Source organism: Podarcis bocagei (genome assembly GCF_964188305.1).
Source record: "Podarcis bocagei genome assembly, chromosome: 6".
In the NCBI taxonomy this organism is placed as follows: domain Eukaryota; kingdom Metazoa; phylum Chordata; class Lepidosauria; order Squamata; family Lacertidae; genus Podarcis; species Podarcis bocagei.
In genome coordinates, this window is record NC_138130.1 from 28,913,081 (window position 1) to 28,940,196 (window position 27,116).

The 27,116-nt window shown below is 41.7% G+C and overlaps 1 protein-coding gene across 9 annotated transcripts in view; it reads right to left on the reverse strand.

Moving 5' to 3' along the window:
* Window positions 1-2,341: 2,341 nt before the first annotated feature.
* SLC5A7 (solute carrier family 5 member 7) overlaps window positions 2,342-27,116 on the reverse strand; it is a 30,350-nt gene continuing 5,575 nt past the window's right edge. The window contains exons 1-10 of one of the 9 annotated variants that reach the window (XR_014009199.1): window positions 22,124-24,671; window positions 20,738-20,965; window positions 15,395-15,508; window positions 13,635-13,790; window positions 10,389-10,537; window positions 8,661-8,804; window positions 6,386-6,539; window positions 4,727-4,944; window positions 3,139-3,807; window positions 2,342-2,865 (exon numbers count right to left, since the gene is read on the reverse strand). Coding sequence is in view for 8 of the 9 variants with exons in the window: in XM_081198449.1 (XP_081054575.1) it covers window positions 3,193-3,807; window positions 4,727-4,944; window positions 6,386-6,539; window positions 8,661-8,804; window positions 10,389-10,537; window positions 13,635-13,790; window positions 15,395-15,508; window positions 20,738-20,915 (1,728 nt within the window). In the remaining variant the exon portion in view is untranslated. Of the gene's footprint in view, window positions 2,866-2,975; window positions 3,808-4,726; window positions 4,945-6,385; window positions 6,540-8,660; window positions 8,805-10,388; window positions 10,538-13,634; window positions 13,791-15,394; window positions 15,509-20,737; window positions 20,966-22,123; window positions 24,672-24,982; window positions 25,219-26,949; window positions 27,033-27,116 lie in introns of those variants that run through there. The other 8 variants (XM_081198449.1, XM_081198446.1, XM_081198447.1 and 5 more) reach the window with 8 other exon arrangements.

A 27,116-nucleotide genomic window follows, 5' to 3' on the forward strand; every position in this document is an offset into this window, starting at 1 on the left:
AGGACATGCCTATCAGCTTCCACCCTCAAAGTCTCAATGCTTCCCTGGTTCAATGCAGCAAGGGGATGAAACTAGCATTAGCTGGGTCTGGCTGCTATTGGCTCTCGTTCCACCTGTTCTTGGTCACCCAATGGGTGCCCGTTCCAATGGGCACAGGATGGAGTGATGGAGGACAGGGCTTGGCTCTCCTGTCCACATCTGAGCCTTTCCTACCCTAAAAAAACCCCACTGGCTGAGCCCTTGCGCCATGTTGCTCTTGCAACAACATCAATGGGCTTCTGCAGTGCTGGATCTCCTTGCGACAGACCTACAGTTTCAATAACCATTGCTAGTTATCAGAAGCCGTGGTGGGGAGGCTCCCTCTCACTCATGTACAGAAAGAACAAACAACAAATAAAAATAAGATAGAGCGTAATCCAGTCCCACGCAGGCACGGTGCCCACATAAATGGAGGATTTTTGTGATGGCAAGAGACCCTGTTTCTCACCCCTCCTCCCTGCCTGCAGGTACAAAGGCAGGGGAGCAACGAGGTCTCTGTTGAGCCTACGGGAATCCTTCCTTCATGGACTGGGCCTGTCCTGGTCCAGGAGTCAGCTTTGCCTGTTGAACAGCAGCCTGAAGAGGAGAAGGCGGAGTGACTCCACCATCAGCTGATCAGTCATCGAGGAAATGGGGGAGATGGCAGTGGCTTTGGCATTCTTAAATGGAGCTCTCAGCAGCAGCCTGGGGTTCCTAGCCCTACCTAGCTGCTTCCTGCTTTCCATCTGGACCGTTGGTCCTGTGGATTCTCTATCCTCTGAACTGTCTCACTATGCAGATTGCTGCCTGCCCAACCCTCAGAATGGATTTGACTTCAGATGTGGATTCTGCTGTCAGGCCAGTGTTTCTTGGAAACTTCTAGCCCCAGCTTGTTCGGCAGTGGGACCCAGATGGGCCCAACATTTTTAAGTGTATGCATTCAATGTTTTGCATGAAGATATGAAAAGGTCATAAAGAGCAGCCAGTTCCCAGCTCTGGAAATTCCCAGCACCTGAAAAACTCAGCACAAGAATTACCATTCAGTCTTTGGTTGTACATTTCTTTCTATATATCTCTGGATACAGGTGACAAAAATGTGCACCCAGCCAATCGGCTCAAAGATTTCCCATCTGGCATATACAGCAGAATTATTACAGATCATTTGCCAGGTTTTTGTGGTGTTCTGAACAGTGCTATGGCGAGGTTTTCATTTGTGAAAAGCTATAGGCCGTCCTGTTGTGCAACACTGTATGCTCGTACAATCATTTTAAGAGATGGCCATAGGAAAGGCTATGCAACTAGGGAGGCCCTCTGAACCTTCGGCCATCGATGTTGTGAGGGTGCCTTCACAGAAAACATATGGAAACCACTGCAAAATATTGCTTCCTTCTCGTCTACCTTGTGCCAGCTGTCCTGACTTGAAATAGTGTGTGATAGGCTCAAAACATCCCTACTTTCTTCTTCTTCTTAAGATACTCCCTGATACGATACAGGAAGATGAGTCCTGATTGCTGAGCCATGATAAACCTGGGTAGAAATGTGGGAACCTGCTACACTAGAAATGTACCAAGCTGCAAAAAATCTGATTACTTAAAAATGCCGCAACTTATCCATAGTTTTGCTTTGACACTCGGGAAAGCACATTTACAGCAATTCATTATTTGTCCCCGTCCCCCATTTCATAAAGGACAGGGTGAAGTAGTTCTCAGAGTGAACTTCTGGAACTCCCGAGATATTAATAAATGTTTTTAAAAAATGAAATACTTTTGGATGGAAATTTGCATCATTTAATTTTGAAACGAAACTATTATCACAGTTCATTATCCCATTATCGGATTGACTTAGGATCAAATCATGTGCTATGTAAGAGATCTGTGAATGGATCTCTCCATGTAGTTTTGTTCTCCTAAATGGAATATCAGTGGGCTAGGGAAAGGGGAGATCTAAGCCTTGCACTGTATTCCCATTCCTCAGCCATCACGGCCCATGGTCAGGGGTGCTTTTAGCTAGAAGTAGCAGACAGGAAATATAGTTTTCCTCAGGGGATCATGGGATTTGTAGTTTTCTCTGCTTCACGAATTGAAACCCATGATCTTCATCAGCAAATACTGGCTGAGATGCATAGCATTTTAGTCGTTGTCCCCAGTGGCGTAGCGTGGGTTGTCAGCACCCGGGGCAAGGCAAGTAATTTGTGCCCCCTAACCTGTGGATTTGCGCCCCCTAACCCATGGATTTGCGCCCCCTAACCCTAACCCCCAGATGTTGCGCCTGTTGCGGCCGGCCCCCCCTGCACCCCCACGCTACGCCACTGGTTGTCCCCCCACCTCCCAATTCAATTTGAAGGGAGAAAATGATAAACTCCCTAATTCCCAGCGGGAAACAACACTCCTTAACACCAGTTTCAGTTAGAAGGAGGCACCACAAGCTTCCTTCCTTATGTAGTGAACCGTCCCTGATGTTGGTTGCTCATGTTCCCTTTGCAAAATTAAGGTTTTCATTGCTTGGGATGGAGGATTGGCAGGGGAGGACTGCCTAGCAGTTGAGGTGCTGAATAAACCAATCAGATGGGTGGGGTACAAATAATAAAATTATTAGTATTATTATTATTAAACCAGATGGACCCAAACTCAATGGAGTGATGCCTCTCCAATTGCCCTTCCAATTCACAGTTCATTTCCAAGTTTAATTGAAACATTCAGTACTGTCCTACACACTGAAATGGTACAACCAAGCAACAAATGAATTGCATGGGAGGTTCTGCTCATCTGTAGTAGGGATTGCTTATTACACTTCCTCCGAACCAGATGCTGAACATTCATTATGGCTATAGTTGATTCTTTCAGGTACCTGAATAAAAGTAATTTTAAAATAAAAAAGTTACTTAATCTTTTTATTTTCAAACATTCCCCTCCCAAATACTAAGTTACTTGGCTTCATTCGAATGCTAGTAGAGCAACTTATTCTATTCCAGCGCATTTTATCGTAAAACACAACAATTTATTCCACAGACTATTCCTAGAAATGAGCTGAAGAGGGTTGTGCAGTGGTTTTTGTTTGCTTGTTCCCTGTCCATTCTTTCTCCCTCAACTAAAACGCCTCTGATCTCCCTTTGTTGCATACCCTGTTGCATTGTGGGGGATGTGAAAGCGATCTCTCTCCTCCGTTGGGCCGTTGTCAATTATCTTCTGCTGCGGATACATCGGGACTTGAATCGATATCACTGAAGGCCTCTTTGTTTGTGAAGGTGCTGCTTAGAGTCAAACTGTGCCGAGGGTTCACAGGGGCCAACTCATTTAAAACAATATTGTCACTTTTCACAAGAGTGGCCTTGTCCATGTTCTCCTTACTATGCTTCGCAACAATGGCATCCAAGAAGTCAAATTTGGGTGGCAAAGTGCTGCTTTCAAACAAGTATTTTGCCAGATAGGATACTCCAATGTTAGTGAAGAAAGAGGTAAGCATGGCTAATGTTTTAAAAGGGAATCTCTGAATTTGCTGTTCTTGATCCCAACCAGGATAGAAAATCAAGGGTTGCAAGTGCAAATACGGTTCTCCTCCAGTAATTCGTAGTATGACACCAAACAGATATCCTGCAACGGCGCCGTAAGTGTTGGTTCCTTTGATGAAGAGGACACACAAGAGCTGGGGGAAGATGATGATGTAAACCAGGTCAGAGCTGAGGTACCAGAGCCCATAAACCGACTGAGCTAGTAGGGCCATTGCTGTTGCTGCTGCTCCAAACACAAAAATGGTAATTCGCATGACCCAGACTATTTCTGTGTCTGACGCCTGTAAAAGAAAGGAACAAAACATTGTTTTCTACCAGTGAGTTTTCTTACAGGAATATCCATAAAGGACAGAATTATATAGATTTAACGTGATTAGCGGGAAAAAACTCTTGAATCTGAGACATCCATAACCAAACTGACCTGAAAGGATTCTGATATTTATCAAGTTCACTCTTCAAATCTCCAATGACTACAGAGCTTTGGAGAGGAAATCCCGTTGTAGGACATGGTACTTAATATTACTGAAGTCAAGAACAGGTCTTGAAATATCACAGACCATGAGCTGTATACAATAGAACAAACATTGGTTGCAGTTTGAGGTTAATCTGGAGAGACCTAAACAGTGATCCCAGATTTGGAAGACGCACTAAGCCAAACTATGACTTAGCTCAGTGCAGCGCCACAGCAAAATGACAAGGGAGGATTGTGAATCATCTTCAACAAGTAGCTTGAACCGAGGCAGAGGATCATTGCTCAGAATATACAACCACTGAGTATACCAAGAAAATCTGGGCTTCTTTGTGTACCAATTTAATGTGTGCTCAAGGTATTGAATTGCCTTCCCTTGTTCCTTGTGGGTAGAACCAGGAAGGCATTTGCACACAGCCCAGAGTTTCAGGGCATCAGAAGCTACCGTTGTAGGTTCCTTATATCCAGAGCTATTTTTCTAGAAAAAAGAGGTCGCAATCAGCACCTCCCACATTCTCTTGGAATGGCAATGGCACCCACCTGAGAGGTGCTGGAACTAAGTTCCAGTGACTTCAAGCTGGGGGGAAAAAGCCCTGCTCATATATTTTGTGCAGCTCAGAAACAATTAAGTGCTCATTTTTCTTTCTGTGTTCATTGTGCCACCAGTCACTATTGGCAGCATGGCTAATCCTATCGCAGAACGAAACTGTGGTTGCAATAGTGAATCTTACACTTTGCCGAAAAGAAAGCTGATAGATGTTCCGGGCAAACATGGAACTCGCTGATAAGATGGAAGAGTCGGCAGATGACATGACAGCAGCAGACACTGCCCCGAGGCCAAAGAAGGAGATATACACTGGGCAAAGGTACTGGAGGACGATGGGTAAAATCATGTCAGCTTCATAGTTGTCTTTGGGGTCTGAATCACCATACTCTGTCTGGTTCCAATCTGTAATGCAAGCACACGAGTATTATGACCAGATCAGCACGAATGAAGCTTTGACTTCTGCACTGAGGGAAGCGTTTGGAGCCCCATTTGGAGCATTTCACTTTGGAGAAACTTTTTCAGGGGTGTCCACTGCCAGCGGTGGTTGTGGCCAGAGACAAAAGTTGGGTGGATCGATGGATGTGATTCTTACCTTTGACAACAGGCTACATCGCACTCACCTAAAATTCAGGTTTTTACACCAATTCACCTCTCCTTCCAGACAAGCAGAACACATTGTCACTGTTCAAGGACACCTTCCAGCTAGGCAAAAACTCTCAAGGAGGGTGTGAGGCAAAAGCAAGGAGAGGTGTTGCTTTGGCAGGAGCAATGAGGCAGTGAAACAACTGAGGACCAGATAAATCGGCCTGGAGGACTACATCTTGGCCCTGAGTCTGATGTTATCTACCTCTGCATTAACCCTTCTTTTATAAGAGTAGTATTTCCAAGTATGGGGTGTGTGTGTGTGTGTGTGTCCATATCTATCTATATTTATAATCTATCATCTATCTATCTATCTATCTATCATCTATCTATCTCTATCTATCTATCTATCTATCTATCTATCTATCTATCTATCTATCTATCTATCATGTATCTGATTTTGGGATGGGATGGGGAGAAGAAAAACTTCCCAAGATCACCCACCTCTCTCTCTCTCTCTCTCTCTCTCTCTCTCTCTCTCTCTCTCTATATATATATATATATATATATATATTACTACTTTATTTTCCAGTTTCTAAAAATACATATAACAAACAATCCCCATATCCCCACCCCAAGTGTGGGCAAGTGCTGAATACAGATTTTCTAAGGCTCAAACTAGTTGCTACATGTATGGTCACATTTAATAAACAATTTGTCCCTTAGAAAACCTCGATTCAGCCTTTGCTTGGTAGGTGGCTCAGCTTGGGGACATCCACACATTTAACGTGTGATAATATAAATGTTCTATGCATCTCTCTGTGCTTTAAAAAAGGAACTTCAAGGGGAATCAAATCCAGGCTGCAGCGCAGAGGACCTTTCCCTCCATGTCATGGTCCTGATGGAAATTCCCCCCTCACCTACAAAGCTGCTGTTTGTGCCAGAAAGGAAGCTGCTATTGATGTCAGTACCAGCTTCCCTGGTGGGTCAAAAAACATCTTCAACAGAAGGGAGAGTGCTAATCCCTTTCACCACTCACTGTGGTCCTGATCATTGTCCGAATACTGCATTGCAAAATTGGGATACGTGCAAATTTCTATGGATAGTTATGTTTGATTTTGCATATTGCTTCAGAAAGTTCAAACTCTACGGATTTCCTTTTCAATGAGAACTGAATTGGATTTCTTCGCCATCCCTGCAGTAAGGTCATTCCCTTCGTACCCACTGCTTTAAGTAACGGCAATCTGGACACTCAGTGTACCTGTTGATGCGCCAATGGCACCAATGAGTACGGCAGGCACTGCCATCACAAGACATCCAAAAGCTGCCAGAAAGGATAACACTTGTGCGTATGTAGCAGAAGAGGAAGAGAGAACTCGCTGGAAATATGCTTGCCATGGGATTCCTCCTAACGTCTGCAAGGAAAAATAAGGAAACCCTCCATCATTTCTGGACTAACAGAAGATCATTTGAGTTTATTTGAATACATGCCAAGCTGCTATTTTACTATTTCAGAACGATTTCACCCAGTATTTAAACCTGTAATCATGAAATAGCTGCACCTTCAGCTTGAAAATGTATTTAAAAACAAATATTGGAAGGGTTTTCTTCTGATGGCAACATGTGGGATTGAGGCAAGAAGGTGTTTGCTCCCATGAAGCTAGATTTGCTCAGGTTCCATTGCTCCTTGGCCCAAGTGTCTAGAGAGCAATATCAGAGGAGAACATTGATGCAAATTTTCAGCACCCCACACTTGCTAAAAACACAGCAGGAAAGGTCACCTCCTCAGTCTTTTAACATCAGGAAGACTTGTGCTCTCTTCTTTCTGAACAAAGCGTAATCCCAGAGAGGAGATCCCTTGTAAAAGGGAGATGTGGCAAGCCTCAAGAAACATAGTGTACCCTGTTATGGTGTGTACAAACTCTCTTCTCGAACACAGCATTCCCCCCCCCCCCAAACCCTGCTCATTTCCAGTCTTGTTCAAATTATCTACCAGTCTACTTTCCTTGCTCCCTCATTCTTTTTCCATTCTATCCTCCAGCGGGTGCTGAATGCTGCAGCGAGGCTCCTCACAGGGTCTCTGCCATGGGAGCATATTCACCCAGTGCTTTTCTAGCTGCACTGGCTCCCGGTGGAGTACAGGGTCAGATTTAAGGTGCTGGTTTTGACCTTTAAAGCCCTTCACGGCCTAGGACTCTCGTACCTACGGGACCGCCTCTCTCAGTATGTCCCAAGGAGGACCTTAAGGTCCATAAATAGCAACACCCTAGAGGTCCCGGGCCCTAAGGAAGTTAGATTAGCTTCTTTTTTTAAATAAAAGTTTTTATTAGTTTTCTACATTATACATATGATACCATACCAAAAGTTTATCACAAATTATATATTATGGGCTTCCTTCAGCTTATCTGCCAATCACCCGTAATTAAATTTTAGTTACACATTTCCTAAATTTAATACTGCCTTTTTATATACCTTCCCAATCTTATTTTCTTTTTTACAATACTCCTCAACCTTTCACAGAGCTTCTTGAAATCCCACGAACGTTGTTTGTTCATCGCATATATTTTTCAGAGGAAGTTTGATTAGCTTCAACCAGAGCCAGGGCTTTTCCAACTCTGGCTCCAGCTTGGTGGAACGCTCTGCCTCATGAGACCAGGGCCCTGCAGGATCTGATTTCTTTCCACAGGGCCTGTAAGACAGAGTTGTTCTGCCTGGCCTTTGGCTTAGAATCAGTTTGATTCCCTTCCCATCTTTCTTTTTCCTTTCTCCTCCTGTGAAGAGGCTGCATCCTAATATTTTAATGTTGTATTTTAATCTTGTTTTTTAAATTGTATTTTAATCAATTTGTTTTTATTATTGGTTGTTAGCTGCCCTGAGCCCGGTCTTGGCTGGGGAGGGCGGGGTATAAATAAAATTATTATTATTATTATTATTATTATTATTATTATTATTATTATTATTATTATTATTATATTATTATTATTATTATTATTATTATTATTATTATTATTATTATTATTATTATTATCCTGCGTGCCTCCTTCATACAAGATGCTATGGAAACTGGAACTGGAAATCATTTTGCATTAATCACTGTTAAGCTTCTTTAACTTATTCTCTAACCCAGTCTTCTTCTTCTTCTTCTTCTTCTTCTTCTTCTTCTTCTTCTTCTTCTTCTTCTTCTTCTTCTTCAAATATCTATCAAGTGCCACCATTTTCCTCCTCCTTACTATTGGTATCCCACCTTCCAACTCCCTTTAATTACAGATTCAGTCATCTAATGTACCTCAGTATCCAGCCAGTCCAATCATAATAAGAGTTTCCTAAGTCACCTGCAACAGAGGTGTCTGTCTACTTTTTCAAAGCTGCTACATTAATGCATGATTATTGTTAAGTGGGGTGTGGTTTGCTTCAACATATGGTTAGATAATTAAAAAGCAGTTATTGAGCATCTCTTGCTTAGTTGGTTTGCAACTGTAGAGTTTGTAGAGTAAGACTGTGAGTGGCAGGCCATGGTTTGTCACAGGAGTGCTCACCAATAAGAGGAAATTGTCAATCCACTTGTAGATGTCAGGTTTTTTAATGCTTCCAAGCCAAGGCTCTTGAAAGACAGTGTGTACAGCTGTGTATCCAATATCTGTCACTGCAGGATGGGACATGGCAAATGGAACACTGATCCACTAAAATAAAAGAGAAGCTATCATTCAAAATTGGGAACTAAAGAAATAATGAAGAAATAGCAGCAATATTTGACTAATTAATCTCTCCCTCTTTTTCCTTTTCCTTTTTAACAGTTAACTAAGAAAATACAGGCATTACTTTTTCTGAGTACCAGGATTTCTTTCAACCAGAAATAAAATTTGGCACAGAACATAGGTAACAACAGATTCAAACGGAAACATAAAATGAGTATATTGCAGACAGGATATTTTCTAAGCTGAGCTTATAGGGCAGGTATAATACCTGTCCTACGTTGAATGAGATTGATAAAGACCTGTGAATGTATTGTGTAGGATATTCTTTTCTGAAGTGAAGACATACTATGCAGTATTTTACAACCAAAACACATACACAAGTTATAAATGAACTAAACAAACTTTAAAAATGATAGACCCAACAAAATAAAAACAATAATTTTCCCCTTCGAAAAAACATCAAGCCAAAATCAAATGGCAATGCAATATCTCTGGAAGATACTTGGGTTCTGATTCTGCTAAGTTTCCAGCGGGAAAGAATGTGGACATTTCTCTGTGCACCCTTCCCACATGCATTAAACACAAAGTTAAGATGTTGCTCTGGTTAATTTTGGATATAATGTCTGTAAAATATAAATGGTCAAAAATATATAAGGTCAAAGCCAGCCTCTTGATTTGAGCCTGAAACATAATAGGGATCCAGTGTAGAAGAAGAAGAAGAAGAGTTTGGATTTGATATCCCGCCTTTCACTCCCCTTCAGGAGTCTCAAAGCTGCTAACATTCTCCTTTCCCTTCCTCCCCCACAACAAACACTCTGTGAGGTGAGTGGTGCTGAGAGACTTCAAAGAAGTGTGACTAGCCCAAGGTCACCCAGCAGCTGCATGTGGAGGAGCGGGGAAGCGAACCCGGTTCCCCAGATTACGAGACTACCGCTCTTAACCACTACACCACACTGGCTCTGTGTAGGAACAGAGCAGTGGTCTAGTAATCACTCTTGTCAAAGGACAACTGTGTCTACCACTACTTTTCATGGGCTGCACCACACACAAGTCCAGCCTTAAGGCTCACAGGGGAATCACAAAGAGTCCGGTGTTTCTCAAACTTGAGACTCCAGCTGTTGTTGGACTACAACTCCCATCATTCTTAGCTTGGAAGACCAGTGGTCAGGGATGGTGGGAGTTGTAGTTCAATAACAGCTGAGGGCCCAAGTTTAAGAAACATTGTGGGAACAGTACTAGTATTCAAACTGGAAGCTTTGCTATTGGGGTAAGGTTATCCTGTTGTTGTAAAGAGGTGGGCACAAAGCATCTTTGGTTCTGGTTCTTTCTTAACCAATAGGAGTCAGTTAAAACTGTAAATGTTGCATAGGAACAAGGCATGTTCCTTCTGCACATACTACAGATACTATAATCATGATTACACCTGTACAGTTTGACGGATGAGAACATTATTCCCTCCTTCCACCCACCCACAGAGTTGTGCAGCACATCTCTCACAATTCAGGCTTAAATAAAGCACTTGCAAGACAACCATCGTTTCAGACACATAAATATTATACAGAAACTTACCAGTCCAAAGAAAATGCAGAACAGCTGAACCACATCAGTATAGGCTACTGAGTAAAGTCCACCCACTAGTGTGTACAGAGTTGCAATTAGGGCAGAAATAGCAACTGATATATTGATATTGACATCAATGATCACACTTATGGTGGCACCTGCAGCAGAGGTTGGGGTTAAGGGAGGGAAACAAACCTATTTTAGAAATGCACGCCCTTTTCAATGTGTTTCAGTTTCCCCCGGTTTCTAAAACAACACTATTGCTTGCTGGAATCTTTTAAGACAGATTCAGAAATAGTCTAATCTTTTGTAGGAAATGTATACTTTTTGTGCATTCTGCAATTTTGTTCATTCTGCAACTATGTCTTTTCAGAAGTCTGGGGTACATGATTTCTTAATAAAAAAAAGTGGTTGCTTCTTGAAAATATATCCACGTGGTATTTTCTCAAAACTACCACTGTCAAAGTCTCCACTGGCCATGATTAGAAGCATTCAGCGCTGGTGTGAAAATTCTCTAGGCCAAGCAGGAGAACTGCACGAGGCACTATCACCACAAACTATCTTGTTTGAAAAAGGGACACCTGCCTGTAGAGTTGTGAGAAGAAAACACAGGTAAAAAGGAAGAAGGAAGATCTGGCGAACCCTGAGCTCTGTGACAACAAAACTCTCCAAACTTGCACAAAGTCACTATGAGGCAAAAGTGTTCAACGTATGCTGACATATTTTACTCAAACTTTAAAGGCAGCGCCAGTCTCTGAGATAAAACGCTAAAGGCACACCTAGAGGGGTAGGCTCTGATCTGATTTGGGGTTGTAAGTCAAAAGTCTGGGCCAGATTAAACTAAATAGTTGTGCTAGAGGGAGTTAGTCCCTCTGCTTCCCCCCCCTTTTCCTCGCCTCCATCAGGTGTGTGTGTGTGTGTGTGTGTGTGTGTGTGTGGTCAGCTCTCAGAGCAGTGCATTTGGGGTGGGGGAAGAGGGGAGATCATTCCATCAGAAATAGAACCTACCCACCCACCCACAGGATCTCTTGAGTTGTGATCTGATAACTAGATTTAGAATTTTAAAAAAAATCTAGCCACCCAGAAGAGATCTTTTCCTATGACATTCAATAATGTTATATGGCAGCTACACTTCCTATAGCCTCTCTTTGATGGAGAGGCTTCACATGACAACTTGCTGTTCACTTTCTTTGGCACTATACAGTCATGCATACTATGGCTCAATTTCACTGCACTTCATTGTTATGCATTTGATGGCTTGCCGCTGAATAGTGGGGTTACCTGACTCCGCTTAAAATGTTGCATTTGAGGTGATCTGTCAGTTTTATCTGTGGTTTTAAATCTGCAATAGTCTTTCTGAGCATTCATGCACTAAGTGGATTGGAAGGACCAACAAGCTTATACTTGAGTATGTTGCTCTCCAAGGTCCTATCTCAGAGTTGATTTCAGCCATGCATTGTGTTGCCTTAGCGCTCATAACTGATAAATTCCACCTAGCTCCTAGTCTGCAAGCTGCCCTTTTATGAGCCTACCAGGTTGAAAGGCATTCACAGTGCTCGCTTTCTCATTGTGAAGCCACAGAAAACCTTTATTAAGTTTGAGCTGTGTTTTTTTTTAATAAAAAGAACACGTTTTAAATTCCCTGAAAGTTGTTTAAGCCACTCAGCTTCCATCACCTCAGCATGCAGTTATTCTCAGACTCTTAAGCACTTGCAATAAAATTATGGTTAAAAAGTTCCCCATTGATTTCCAGCTAATCAGAGCACAGTTGGAAAGAAGGCTGATTATTTTATTTTTAAAAGAGTGCAACACCAAACAACTTTATATGTGCAGTTGATGGGGGTTTGTGTGTGTGTGCTTTTTAAAGTAGCAAAAGTTGCAAAGGTCACTTACAGTAATCCATCTGAAGGGTTCCCCCCCCCCCATGCTAGAAGAGCTATCAAACTTGGTTCTTGCAACAGAATGAAAAACATTCAGATACAAAATTCCACCAGGGACTGAAATTCAGTGATTTCATACTAAAAACTCTAGACAATAATTTTGTACATGAAGTTTCAATGGAAAGCATCATGCAGTTTCATTACTACCGGTTGAAAAAAGATCTTTTTCACATGTTAGAGAAGTGCAAACACACATGATAAAAACACACTCTCCCACACTCTTTATACAAAATATGAAAGGCAGACATAGCACATACACAGGTTTATGTGTGCACAGACAATGCTTTAGGTATGTAGTAGTCATATCCCATGTTAACTCTTTCATATGTGGGACATGCCACTAGCTGCTCTACCAACCAAACTGGATCCTAGATTTTTAAGGCTGCAATCCTACACATACTTACCTGGTAGTAAGTTCTACTTAACACATTGGGTCTTATTTTGGAGTAGATCTGTATAGGATTGCATTGCACATCATTACTTCAGATTAAAAGATATACAGTGGTACCTCTGGTTATGAACTTAATTCGTTCCGGAGGTCCGTTCTTAACCTGAAACCGTTCTTAACCTGCTGCCACACGATTTCTGTTCTCATCCTGAGGTAAAGTTCTTAACCTGAGGTACTATTTCCGGGTTAGTGGAGTCTGTAACCCAAAGTGTCTGTAACCCGAGGTACCACTGTATGTATTCTACATTATTTGATCAGTCCCAGTTCATTGCATGCAGCAGAATTATGAAAAAAAATAAATTCCCATGAAATCTTCTATGGTAATCAAAGTACAATAGCCAAACACTAGTAATGAAAGATATCATTGCTGTGTTTTGAGCTCTTCACTACAAAGGCTGAATTGCTTAAAATCAACAAGAGCATTTTCAATTGCAATGTAATCTCTTTAATATTGAAACAAGTTGGGTAGCTAAAGCCTTTCATGATGAATCTTCTCAAATGTTACTATAAATAATAATGGTTCTTGTTTGCAGTCAGTTTTCTGATGAATACGGTAAGTATCACCACATGACTAGGGTCACATGATTTTATGGTGAGCATTTGGGTTTAGCTATACATTTCTCTATGCCAGTGTACTTCAGGCTTGAGTTCCAGATATTACTATACTTCAGCTCCCATTCTGCCCAGCCAGCTTAGCCAAACATCAGGGATGAGGGAGTTGTATTCCAACATCTAGAGGCTCAAAGCTGAAGACCACTGCTCTATATCACATGGATTGTTAGCATTTGTATTGATGGCTTTTCAATAGTTGTCCTTGAGCCAGTGGTTGGATTTCTCGGCTCCATGCTATGACATAGTATTCCTTACCTAATGCAGAAAAGATGGCTGCAGCCCAGAACATTTCTCCCATTACGGCAGGTATGAAGATAAGCCCTCCCATTCGTTTTCCATAAATTTGCTGAAAGGGGTCCAGCATTGTCACATAGCCTTTGGAACGCATGGGCTTTGCAAAAAACAAACCACCTGAAGCAACAAACATGAGAAAGACAATAGACATGAATAATAGCAAGTGATCTCATGCTTGCGTGGTTCCATGTAAGCCCCATCTCCAGTAATCAATCAAAATCTGTGGTTCTGCACTATTTTAATATATTTTTCCATTTAATAGAAGACCTCAGATATTCAGCGGACCAGTAGTGGTGCCTTGGGGTTGCAGTGCTCACCTGACCTCCTGACAGCTGAGTCACTGCTGGGAGGAGAGAGAAAGGAGTGAACAGGAAGGAAGGTCAGTGGGGTGCAAATGGACTGGTGGGGCCAAGCCAGTGCATTTGCCCCACACTGATCTCCCCACTGCCTTGCCCCACCCCCATTCTGGTAAGTGGCGGTGATTCAGCAAAGAGGACCATGAGCTTTTGATTGTAAGTACCACCTTGAACATATGGGCATGTTTCACAACCATACATAGGCAGATGATTCCTGTTCTTGTCTCTGAGAGAAAACATCGTGTTCACACAGGGGGAAGTGAATGTATTGATGGCAAATTACTTTTCATCTAGATGAGAAGAAGGAAAATCCCTCCCATATTCAAGACTCTGGAACAGTTCCTTCCTTAAGGGCCATTGATACAGACCTGAATGAAGTAAATCATTGCACCATTCAAATTCAGATTATGCCCAATTGCATTCTGTCTCAGGATGCAAGCAAAAATGTTAACTTTGTGAAGTGCTGAAAGCACTGAAAAGATTTTGGATTCTCATGAATTCCTTAGTTTGGTGGAGGCAACCAAATAATGATGATGGTGCTTAGCAGTGTTAATATGCTGTTACATTACTAAGCTTGTGAGTAACATAACTGGTGTCTAAGCACAGACTAGGGCTTCCCCTCTACCCATCATAAACTGTCCAATGCACCATTACTAATGACTGCCAAAGAAATGGCAATCTGGTCATGGGATTGGCTTTTGTTGCTGGCAGCCTTACTCATCATCACAAAGGTGTAGTGAAAAAAAGTACACATTGCAGAGAATACCTATGACAGTTGTATTAAAGCTCCCTTCCTCTCCAAGACCCCTGCAATGTCTTCTTAAAGAAGACAAGAACAAAGTTGCAGAATACACCTGCAATATAACAGCAGTCTTGTTTAAGAACACATTGCAAGGGTCTTGTTATCACATTATTGCTGTCTTATAGTGCAACAAAAACCGGTCAAAAATAAACCGAAACATTTGTGGCATGACAAGTTACAGGATTTCAACAGGAAGTTATGAGATTATGCACTGATTCAGGTTGAAGAAGTGTGGCTGCCCCAAACAGTGTTAAAAGTGGGAATGAGTCTTACTGTCCCAATATCATCACGAGCAGGAAATCATCAAGAATGCACAAGTAAACTGATGTCTGGAGAGGCCCCATCTCTTATTGCAGGCCAGTTAAACATAAGTCCCATGTCATGTCTCAAGTTCTGAGTCCCTCCTGCCCAATTCCCAGAAATATGTCTTAATGAAAAGAGGAACAAGGAGACAGTCAGTCTTCTCGCTGGTGGGCTCAGTGAAACAATTCATCTTAGCTTAAGCTTTAACTATACTGTTTCAATTAAACTTGACATTGGCTTGGGTCATAACTCCAGCTTACCTACGACAAGGCTAAGTGCATATCCGATGGGTGCCTGGGCCCAGGCCAGTCCATAGCCCGGTACATACACAGCCTCCGCTGTCCCGTTTATGTAACCACCTCCAACCCAGGTGGCTGAAGAAATGGAGATAAGCGTTAAAGCATGTCATAGGAAAAAGAGAAACAACACCCTTTATTTGTGCATCAAACACAGAATCGTAGAGAGGAAGAAAAATCGCATCTCGGCTAAAGAATGCATAGTAGATTTACAGCACAGACTCAGCCACATCTACTAAGACATCAGTTCTATTGAATTCAGCAAGGCTTACTCGTAGGTAAGTGGCTTGGGACTGCAGCAGTAGCTACTCTACAGAACTAGAGATAACTAAGAGAGAGAGAGAGAAGTAAACTGTAATAATCTAGTACACCCACCCATGTGTTAATCCTGACGTCATTTGCTATTTTATTTCAGATGCATGACTGAATTAAGCTTTGGCTTTACTCATATGTTTTGCTTGCACACACAGAGGAAATGGTAGCATCTGTGATGTAGCTCTCTCCTGAGCAGCTAATGAGTTGATTCTCAGTGGCGTCTCCATCAAATGGGGTGTGTGTGTGTTGAGTGCTCTTAGGCAGCTCACAGACAGAACAGATATGTTATTGTTATGAGTTTGGTGGGGGAGGAGTAGACTGTATGCTGAGATCCATTGCCTGGGTCTCCTTCTAGTTCTTGGAATAGCCAGGCTAGCTTCCTGATGAGGTGATTGCCTTGGTGATGGGCCATTAGGGGGAACAAAGGAAGTGGATCTGTGTGAGATGGCAAATGGGTGGGGTGCCCTCCCCCAACATGTGGGTAGTTAGAAAGACAAAGCCAGATTTGAGAGCAGAGTGTAGAGTGATGTAAGCTAGAAGCAAAGCTTGACGTAGTATAACATCATAATATAATGTGATATTCTTCCTGTGATCTCGCTGAAGGCAATTGCTGGTCTATCATCAGACTGCACACCACCACCTAGTTCCTGACTCACTGCAGGATAAAATCCCCACAGACTGAAAGGGATACAATAAAGCAGTGTTTCCCAACCTTGGGCCTCCAGCTGTTTTTGAACTACAATTCCCATCATCCCTGACCACTGGTCTTGCTAGCTAGGGATGATGGGAGTTGTAGTCCAAAAACAGCTGGAGGCCCAAGGTTGGGAAACACTGCAATAAAGCATTCATCCAGTACCATGTTTCTGGTGGTTTAGTGATGGATAACAGACATAAGCAGAGGTTGTGTGAAGCATGTATCCCAATACTAATTCCGTACATGCTACCAATCTCCCCACAATGGAAGAGTTGCAAGGGGAAAATAATAGCAAAACTCATGTTGCTATCTGCTCTGCTTGTGGTCATGGCAGAGAAGCTTGTTGTGTACTTAGCATGGTTGCCTGTCAAGAAAATGCAATGGGATGGCACAGATGGTCAATGCCGCTAAAAATCTTTTGTGTGTGTGATAGATATATGGGGAGGTTCTTAATCTTCTTTATTATGTGAAGCACAGACATGATCTGCTGAGTGATTTTGCCTATTACCGAAGCTGAGAACTGCTGACTCTTCAGGTTGATTTCATTTTATCAGTATTCACTTCACATCTGAGGTGTTTGGGGTTGTTTTTTTTTAAATCCACTAAAGAACACCATCACTTAGGGTGATGCCTTATTAAGTAATACTCAGATTAGACCGCTTCAAATTAGTGGATTTGTTACATGAGTAGATTGATTTCAGTGTCTTCACTCTGAGTATGACTAACCTCAGAATTCACCCCACAACTTTATTGTTATCTATTCAACAGTAGGATTATCAAATACCAGACCCGCTTTACAGCCAATTTCAATACTTTGCCAAAACATTCCTGTCAGTGTGAAGGACTCCCAAGTCACTTTCAGACAAATTTACTCATCCCTCCCACAATCCATGCACTAAGATTATTCCATCTCCCTTAAGCAGTGCTGAACTGCATGCTTGCCTCAGAGACTCTGAATAGAGCCCAGGTTTTCTACAAGCCACAGTCTGTCTCCTATGCAACACGGTTACATTGCCAGAGGCATGCAGCTGTTATCATTATGCCATATAGAGAGTCATTGTATATTGTTGTAGTAGTTATTTACAATTCTACCTCACTCTTCCTCACAAGAAGCCCAGTTCAGCAAATATAAAACAAAACAGTTTTTTTTAATGTCCCCCCAACCCCCCCAGCCTTCTTTAAGAGCCCATTTCTTACACCCACAGTTGGTATTTGGGATATAAACGTAGCAAATAGAAAAAGGTATCTGAATCTGGAGCTGTCTTTCATCTGGTTTTAAGAGCTTTTCCTGGGGCGACAAATGGCAGAGTTTTGATTTTAATATCAAGGCGGTCTTTCCCCACCCCTGGTAATCTTAATTCAGGATATTTTAAAACTAGGGAATCTTATGTTGAAATAAAGTTACAAATTCAGTCAACTAAAGGGAAGAATACATGTAACTATGCAAAAGGGTATGTAATTAAGGAGAGAAGGAAACAGACTGCAATCTTTTGCCTCTTTAAGTCCCGTTTAACACAGAGAGTTGTCTCCAATGCCAGTCTCCTCCGCAGAGCCCTACCCATTGACATTAAAGGACATGACTAATTTAGGTGCATTCATCTCAAAAGTCTACTCTGAATATATTAGTTGGATATAACCCTGTGAAACTTACTTCAGAGTAAACACATAGGATTGTATTGTTATTGATTAGAGTCCATGGGGTCTATTGTGGATCAGCTTCTGGCTTGTGGGGCAAATAGAATACAACAATCTAAGAACAAGCTTGATGACTATCTTGGGTGCGTAGACAGAATGTGTAGCTGAAGTGTAGACAAAAGTATGCATCTGTATATTATTGGAATGCAATCAATTCCAAACTCAGGAAGTTCGTTTATTTTGGAGATGAGATTTTTTAATACTAGGAAAAACGATTATATATGCAGTGCTAGTTAAATGTGTTTTGTTATTCCTTGCATCTAAATCTGTTTAAATGTGTTGTTTCTTCTTAGTCCTGCCAGTAGGATTTGTTTGCATTTTGTGAACAGACACATTTAGCTTTGAATTCTTTTCTAGAATTTAGATGTTTTGCAGTCTTATTTGTCTTATAGGTATCATTGAACACATTTTGCCACTTTCTAAATATTTATTAACATCACTAATCACAGTAGACAGCTGGTGTTTCTCCTGACGAAACTGCCTGCAAAATTCTCATCGTTTTCACGGCTGGCAATCAGTTCTGTTGACAGAACTGCATCTAGTTTCCTTTGAAATGTTAGAACCTTTTATTCCTGGCTGACAAAACACAGATCAGCAAACATCCCCCTGGCCGGTATTTTACAATTTGCACACTAAAAATCAGTGCATAATTACTTACACTGCAAAAGTATAAATGCTAGCAGAATTGGGAATTATAACCCTACCAAATGTTCTCTTTTCTTTACATGGTGTATGAGTGGGTTCTCTAATGTGGCAGCTGTAGACACCCTGGAAACCTTAGAAATTCCCATGGCATACACCAAGGTCCTATTCCCTCCCAAATTTTTAAAAATTTAAGTTATCCAGGGGAGGTTTTTAGTTGTGGAAGCATGGTCTGTTTTTCTGGTCTGTGTTTCTTTCATTTGTGAGGCATGTGTGTGTATGCTTTGCCTATTTGAGGTGTTGTTGTTCAAAGTATCACCAATTTTTCTTCTGTGAAATGGGTATTTTGTGGTGTTCACAACTGTTTTCTAGATTTTAAAATGTGTCCCTTGACCTAAAAAGGCTGAGGACCCCGGGTGCATGACTCCAGAATCTAACCTTTTAGACAAAGAGTCTTGCGACTCTCCACTTCATCAATGCTAATGCCACAATAAATTGATTAGCCTTCAAGACTCCTTGTTGTTTTTGCTTCCACAGACTAATGTGGCCGCTACTCTGGAATTTTTGTTCACAATAGGCAGCCTTTCAAATCATGAGCAATAATTACACCCTGAAGTAAAAGGAGAATAAAGGCTCCAATTCTTTAATCAAAATGGTGGAAGAAGGCAGACTTTTTCTTGCTTTAACTGATATACTATTTCCCCTCCCCAGTTACAATCTGAACCCCAACCTAGCCTGTATTTGAATGAAAATTCCAACGAAATCAACAGGAACTCATTCATTCAACGAAGTTATGCACTTATTTGCAAATCAGTGCTGGACAAGTTTAATCATAAACCTGAAATTGACTGAACAAAGAAGGGAAGAAAACACCGAAAGAATAATCAAATTTGGAACTGAAATGTTTTTTCTTTTGAATGAATTATCTTGTTTCTGAAGCAAAGCCCTTTATAACAAGTAGAGTGGGGACATTTCAGATCTCATGCCATTTTGCACCAATCTTTGGCAATTCTTGGCAATTCTTGTAACTGAAGGCCCAGCCACAAACATTTTAAACATTTTGGTGCATGATGACTCACCGTTCGGCTCCTTTGCCCTCTCTGATGATGTCATCATGGAGTCAACGTGGCCTGACATTGTGTATAGGAAAGTAGACGTGTATATTGACCCATCCTTTTCTTCTGATATCTATGCAACATGAAGGCTGCAATCCTATGGTGTGACTCACTTGGGACTAAGTCCCATGACACAGAGTCTGACTTACTTCTGAGGAAACATGTACCAGATTGAACTGCAAGAACTACTTAGCTACGTTGGCTTAACTGAAAATATGTTGCCTAAGTTGCTTTGAAGATCAGCATGTGAAATCCCAAATTACAGTATGTGGTTAAATTATAATAAGGCTGGCCCAGTGAAATTCTTTGTGAAGCGCTACTGTAGTTGATGGCTACGTTTGGTTTAGATTTAACTTGGTGCACCTACAATGGCATCTGTCGCATGATATTTTGATCCTTCCCTATATGCAACATGATTGTCCTATTCCTTGCAATATTCAGAAGCTATATACATATGATGCATGCTGCATTGATAAACTGCTCTGGCTCCTGTTGGATATTGTGAAGGTAACAGGAGATGCGACTCATTCATTAGCTAGTTTTTATAACAAACAACAAGGGGGGAATATTCTATAAATCATGGTTATATCGACCTGTTCATACTGCATTATTCAGTAAGCCCAGTGGGGTGCATTTTCCAGAGGTGAAAAGAAAACACACAAGAGTACAGTTCTCAGTGTGACTACTCAGAAGCAACTGGTTGAAGCCTTCCTGTCAGAACTATTTATGTGGCACGCAATTTTACTGGCAGCTAAACAGCACTGTGAAGTTGTGCCTTTACATTTAAATTCATGTCAGAGGAAGGATGTAGACACTTGAATAACAGGTAGAAAGAGAGGAACATACCAGTCATGGTAAATGCACCAACCAGCAAGCCAATATCTCTTCCGCCAACTATAATAGCTTCCCTACGATCTACATCATTACCGCTGTTTTTGGTTTTCCATGCAGCCCATATTCCAACAAAGAGGATAGCCAGGTAGAACACAATGATAGCAATCAGTCCCGCCACATGAAAAGCCATGTTGAAGCCTCTTGACACTTCTCTGGGTTGCTATTTCATTAACATGAGAGCTAGACAAAAGGTAATAACATATTATGCATATCAGTTGTACATGGCAAAAAAACCCCAACAACCCTGAGTCCATATCAGAAAATAACATGATTGTCTTATCCTACAGTTCATCCTGATATGATTATGCTACTTCAGATGTAACCTGTTTTATGTTTCAGATAATCCACACACATTTCCTAAACATTGTAACATCTCCAAACAAATATTTCAATCTAAAAATCAAAGTGTCGGCTAGAAACTTGGTTGAAACAAAGTCACTTTATTTAAATCTTTCTTATAGATGATAAAACCGAAATGTCAGTTCAAAATCAAAGAATTCTCCATAAACCTCAAGAATATGAAAAAAGCAGCTTAAAATAGTATACAGTGGTGAGCACATTTACTTTTTTGGTTAAAAAAGAGCCAACGCTTCCTTAACCAAAAACCAGTATCACAAAACAATTAAAATATTGCTCAAAGAATGAAGGTCAGAAATGAAGTCATTTCTGCCACTTTTGCAAGCGTAGCTCTCATTTTCATAAGAATGACATTTCTGTCCCTTGAAAAGGTCTGCCTCAAGTTTGCCGTTAAAAGAAACTCATCACTAGAAGATTTAAAGTGTGAATAGAATCCAACAAAATCAATAGCTCACATGAACGAATGACAGAAAAGAGTAGAACTATTATCAACAGTTAATGTACCTTAGTCTGTCTCCCCCCATTCCTTCAGAATTTACTTTTGCTTTCACAGCTAACCTACATTTAACATGGAATCGAAAAGTGTGTTTTTGATCAAAACAAGAATGTCCATGAAAGGTTTTCTGTGTGACATAAATATTTAAGTCTCCGTAAGAATCAGAGTAAAGTATGATCCAATTAGCTGACATAAGCAGGGGCATCCAAGCAGGGCTTGGTAATTCCTTTCCCTCCACCCCATCATTAGTGACTATTTCCTTAGAAATTGTTGATCAGCTTCTAAAGTTTGAGCAAAAGCAGGTTGCCGGAGGTGACATTTGAGTTTACACAGCCAATTTCTAAACTCCCAGACTAGCGTCAGTAACAAGTTAGATTTATTGGATTACTCACAACCCTTGCAAAAACAGGCATTGTTCCCGGCACAACTATCACCTCCTCCCAACTCCCCCCCTTTTGTTTCACTTATCCTCACCCCCAATTCACCTCTTTTTCCAGCAGATATCCTCTTCTCCCTTCTTCCTCTGAGCTCTGCCTCTACTTTCCCTTGATCTGGCATCAAGCAGCTCAGTCCCAGCACCTTGTGTTCACCCACAGAGGCAGAATGTGAGAAACAGCTTTCCCTTTCTTTAAAGGGACAGGCACAATTGCAAAGAGCTCCAGTCCTACGAGAATTTCAGGCTAGTCTGTACACATCCAGGGTCCTGTGTAGCACAGAAGGGAAGCCAGACATCTTCCTTTCCCTAAGAGGCTGAATTTCCTCACTTTTGGGGAACTGGTGCCTTCCCTTCTATTTCACCCTGTTCCCAATGGTTCTGTGAGACTACAGCTATGGAGGCAGCCAGAGCATCAGCCATTCTCAGTGGGAGAATTACCTAGGGCTCCACTCTCAAGGGAGAAGCAATTCTTTCAGGAGGTGATCAGGAACAGCAAAACAGAAGGCCCTTGTCCTGGATTAACCCACTACCCAGCCCACTGCCACAGATGCTGTTTCCCTTCTTCTCCCGCTCTTATTGAACCTATGCTCGTTTGGGGGCCTGCGTGTGGTTATTGGATTAAAAGAGGCGATTCCGTTATAAAGGAGTGGGGTGCAGAGACTGCATCCGTCAGAGCTGGGACAAACACGTCACAGGGCAAATGGGGGCTGTGGGGCAGAGATGACTCAACAGAGCGTGATCTGCTACGTGGGGGAGAGAATGAAGAGAAGAGTGGAAAAAGACAATGAGTGTGGGACTGGAACATGAGACAAAATGCCAAGGGGTGAGTTTTAGGGTCCAAGACTGAGCAATCAGGAAAGGGAGACTTTGTCAGCAGTTCCTCTCTCTCTCTCTCTCTCTCTCTCTCTCTCTCTCTCTCTCTCTCTCTGTGTGTGTGTGTGTATTTGTGTGTTTGTAACATTGTTCGAAAACATTCAAGCGGCTTAAGTAAAATGATTAGGTTTATTAGATTTTTATCCTGATTTGCCTCCACAAAAAGGAAAGAGTGTTCATATTACTTTTGCTGAATTCAGGAATTTTAACATCACTGTGGGGATTCTTTATTGTCCCAGTAACTTGGCTGTCACAGTGTTTTGCCATAAAATTGCAAAATCTGTGGCAAACCATCTCCTATAATTTCCTTTCATTCTCAAAGAATCTATATCATTTACCAAGAAGACCCAGTCAAAGCTTGAATATTTACTCCCAGTGTACGAGATAGCAGCTGTGCAGGAGTGTAGGTGCAGAACCTGGGAGCAAGTCCCGTTGAGCATAGCAGGACTTAGTTTTGAGTAAATATGTATGAGGTTAAAGAGCCCTTTTAAATTTTGTACTTATTGGTGATGCAGGTGAGCACTGTTCACCAGCTTCCATGTGGGGACCATTGTGTGCCATTTGCCCATGGTCATCTTCTGAAATGAAAGTTGGTTAAATGAGATTTGGCAGTCTAACAACATCTGGAGGGACACAGGTTCCCCATCCCTGCTTTAAGATAGTAAATAGCTCCAGATGGAGCTAAGTATTAGTGACACCATCATAAAATGAGTGCTTCTACTATCCCAGATTGTTTGGGCATCTTTCTCTGGGTTGTTAGTGTGGGAGATTAACACAGCCAAACATAACAGTACATATTCAGCAGTAAGAAAGGGGTTAAGGATCATAAAGTTCTGTATTGGTAGAGAAGACTCAGATTGGTCGTGACTTCTCACCTTTGGGGAGGGAGGAAGCAAAAGTTGTTTCCTGTTCCCCCCTCTCTCTCTCCCCCTCCCTCTTTGAACTATGTAACTTAGCAGATGCCTGAGGCTGAGGCTCCAAACTTCTGTATTTCATAACCAATAATACCTTACCAATGTTGTTTCTGCTGTAGCATTCAATGATGCATGGGTGAGACCACTGATTACTGTAAGTAAAGCATTTAAACTTACTTAAGGTTGTAGTCTATTCACTTTGAGATGGGTAGAGGTGGGGAAGCACATTATCAGTGCTTAACACTGGGATATTTACAGGTCTAACAACCTATATTCCCCACACTTTGCAAACGTTGCATGTATTTCTGTTTTAAACTCTACTGGGGTCTGTTTTGGCTAAAGAGTGAGTCGATCCCCACATTATTTAATTCAGGCAGTCAGCTTTTCTTTTTTTTACTTTTGTAGTTTCCCACACAAGTGGGATTTCAGAATTAACTGGCATCCACCAGTTATTTCCCAAAAGTTAGATCCTTATATATGAATATCTGTCCATGGCTCAGGCTTCTGATTTCTAACCCTTCATTTTCCTGCTTGCAGTCCTTGCTTGTGCAAGGGACACTGCTGATCAGGCTATAGGCAGGAAGAGGAAGGTCTACAGTGGGAGGGGTGGGCAATCATGAAGATTGTGTGGAGTATGGGCAGAGGAAGCCCATGTCTCACGCGGTTGAATTGTACCTAGTCAGCTCTTAAGAGGGCTCGGATCCAGGCTGCCTGGACAATGGCAGTTTTCAGGTGCAAGGGCACATTATCCAGGCACTTGGCTCGAGATAAACAGAACAAACAAGAATAATACTGCAAGAAGTTGTATTGCACTTGTTTTCTTTATTGCCATACTAGCCTGAAATCCTAAGGGCATTTTTGTGGATATAAGTTTCCACTGAAATCAGTGAAACCTGTTCAAGTTTGCATGCACAGGACTGGCTGTATAGATATGAAATGACAAAAGTATATATAGCTTCTTGATTACAGCTTCTTGGTTTACATTTCACAGACATTTGTTTTCCCTTATTAAAATTGTGCACTTGTATTGCACACAGGCGTTCTCACAGCGGCTTACAAAACTAGCTTAAAAATTCAAATGACAAATTCTGCAAAATCCTGTATGTCGCCCTGTTCCTTACCTGCCATATTAACAAAAGTCTATGTGGCTTTTTAAATAGGATCTTTCAGGTGAGACATTCAGCACATTCAGCTTATTGACTTCTTTGAACAGAACTGACATCTGAATAAGTGCCCTTAGAAGAACATCCCTTGCAAACTTCAATTCCTTTCTGGTGCAGGCTGTTATGCACCCTTAAGTGATGGAACAGATATCTTTCCAGGGGAGTAGACCAACATTTTTCATTTTTAAATAAGGCTATGTAACATGGGAAAAGAGTGAAAATATACACAATGAAGGTATGTGGCAGGTGTTTTGGGTTCACCCCCTCCCTTGCAAGTATTCTGATAAGTTATCCTACACAAAACAGGCTTAAGCAAAGTACTCTAGTGTGCTTTCATATGGAGTAGAAGACTATTACCCAAATGAAAGAAGCAACTAAACTGTCTCATTTGCTCTCTGTGAGTTTATGACCAAGAACCTCATCACTATGATATATAGACTCCCTGGGACTCCAAGAGCACACGAGCCCATCCACATCTTCCCTCAAAGCAATCAGTGACTGCTGATTTCTTTCAGAAAGATTTTCCATTTCCATGCCTTCCTCTTCCCCTCCCCCCTCAATTCCAGGCAGGTGGTTTGTCTAATCAATGGCCGGATAATTTCTTTGGGGACTCTGTAGTTGCTTAAAGAAATTGTACTGGGACACTCAAGATGAATGACATCCTGGAAGCCGCAATTTTAGTCTGTGGCCTTAGTTCTGTATGTATGTATGCTTTCTGATAATTCTGCTGTAAAGCATTTCTTAAATTAAGCATCTGCCACCCAAAAAGTTCGTAAACCTGGCTTTAATGGGAAAGTCCATGCTAACCGAAAGCCCTGTTTTCAATTTGATTACACATAGTTTGCCATTCCTTGTTTTATATTGTTTTAGTATTTTTAGCGTATGTTGCTCTGATCTCCTTCTGGAGGAAAAGTAGGCTATACTTGATAACAAATACAATAATAAGACTGAGATGCCTTACTTTAGCCATGGTGATTGGCTGTGCAGAGAGACTGATCTTTGTTAGTATGCTCTGCACACTTTAGAACTAAGCCACAAACTCCCCAAAAGCATAGTTAAGAAGCAGCTAGGGTACTAACAATAATTAGCCAAGTCTCCTAACCTCTGCTACAGCTTCACCTGTCACTTATCTGAAGGGTGAAACCCCTGTTCTAGGGTTGACATCTCACAATCTGGATCCTGGACACACCCTTTCACTGTTTACTCGTTCACTAAAGTAGTAGATGAGCTCTACTGCAGCTCTTCTTCCCTATTCACTCCGTGGTCCTGTCATTGGATCCTTTCCTCACCTGCTATGGTCTACAGATTTCAGGGTGTGCTACGCAGTGGATGAGGGAAGGAGCAGGAGAAAGCATTGCAAATGGTGAGAGGAGCTATAGCCATTTTGTTTTGTCCTAAATGAGAGATTAAAAAGAGTTGTGCTTGGCCATCTTGGGTTGTGGAGTGGAAACGTTATCCTTTCCACATTCAGTCCAATTGGAGTAGGGCGAGATGAGAGGCTCCTTGTAGTGTTAAGCAAACAGTCCACCCAGCCAGCTGAAGGAAGGACAGAACTGGAATTAGAAGGGGACCAGCCCCTTCCCTTCACCTTTTGTGACTGGCCCTAAATTGATGCTAACAGAAAGATATGTTTGGGCTAAAATTGCAAGGAGGGCTTGTGAAGGATTTTATGATGGCCTTCTCTCTCCCCTCATCATTTGATCATCATCACTGTGGGACAAATGGATGGTGCAGCCATTTTACCATTTTAGCGTATGATGTTTGCCTTGCCCAAAGGCCTCATCTCTTTACATGACAGCTGTGATGCACAGGGCCTCATCATGGGAGCCCAGTTACCTCACTGACATGCCACTCCTCGCCTCACAGAAAGCCTAAGGCCAACAGCCCAAACTTTGTTTGGCACATCTTTATACTTTTTTTCATACCTGTTATCCAGTACTGTTCGCTGACCATGCCCAAAGCATATCCGGATAATACTTCAGAGGGCCTGCATACATATACCTGTGTGCTGGATAGAGGAGAATAGAGAACCATATACAGTGGTACCTTGGTTTAAGAACAGCTTAGTTTATGAACAACTTGGATTAAGAAC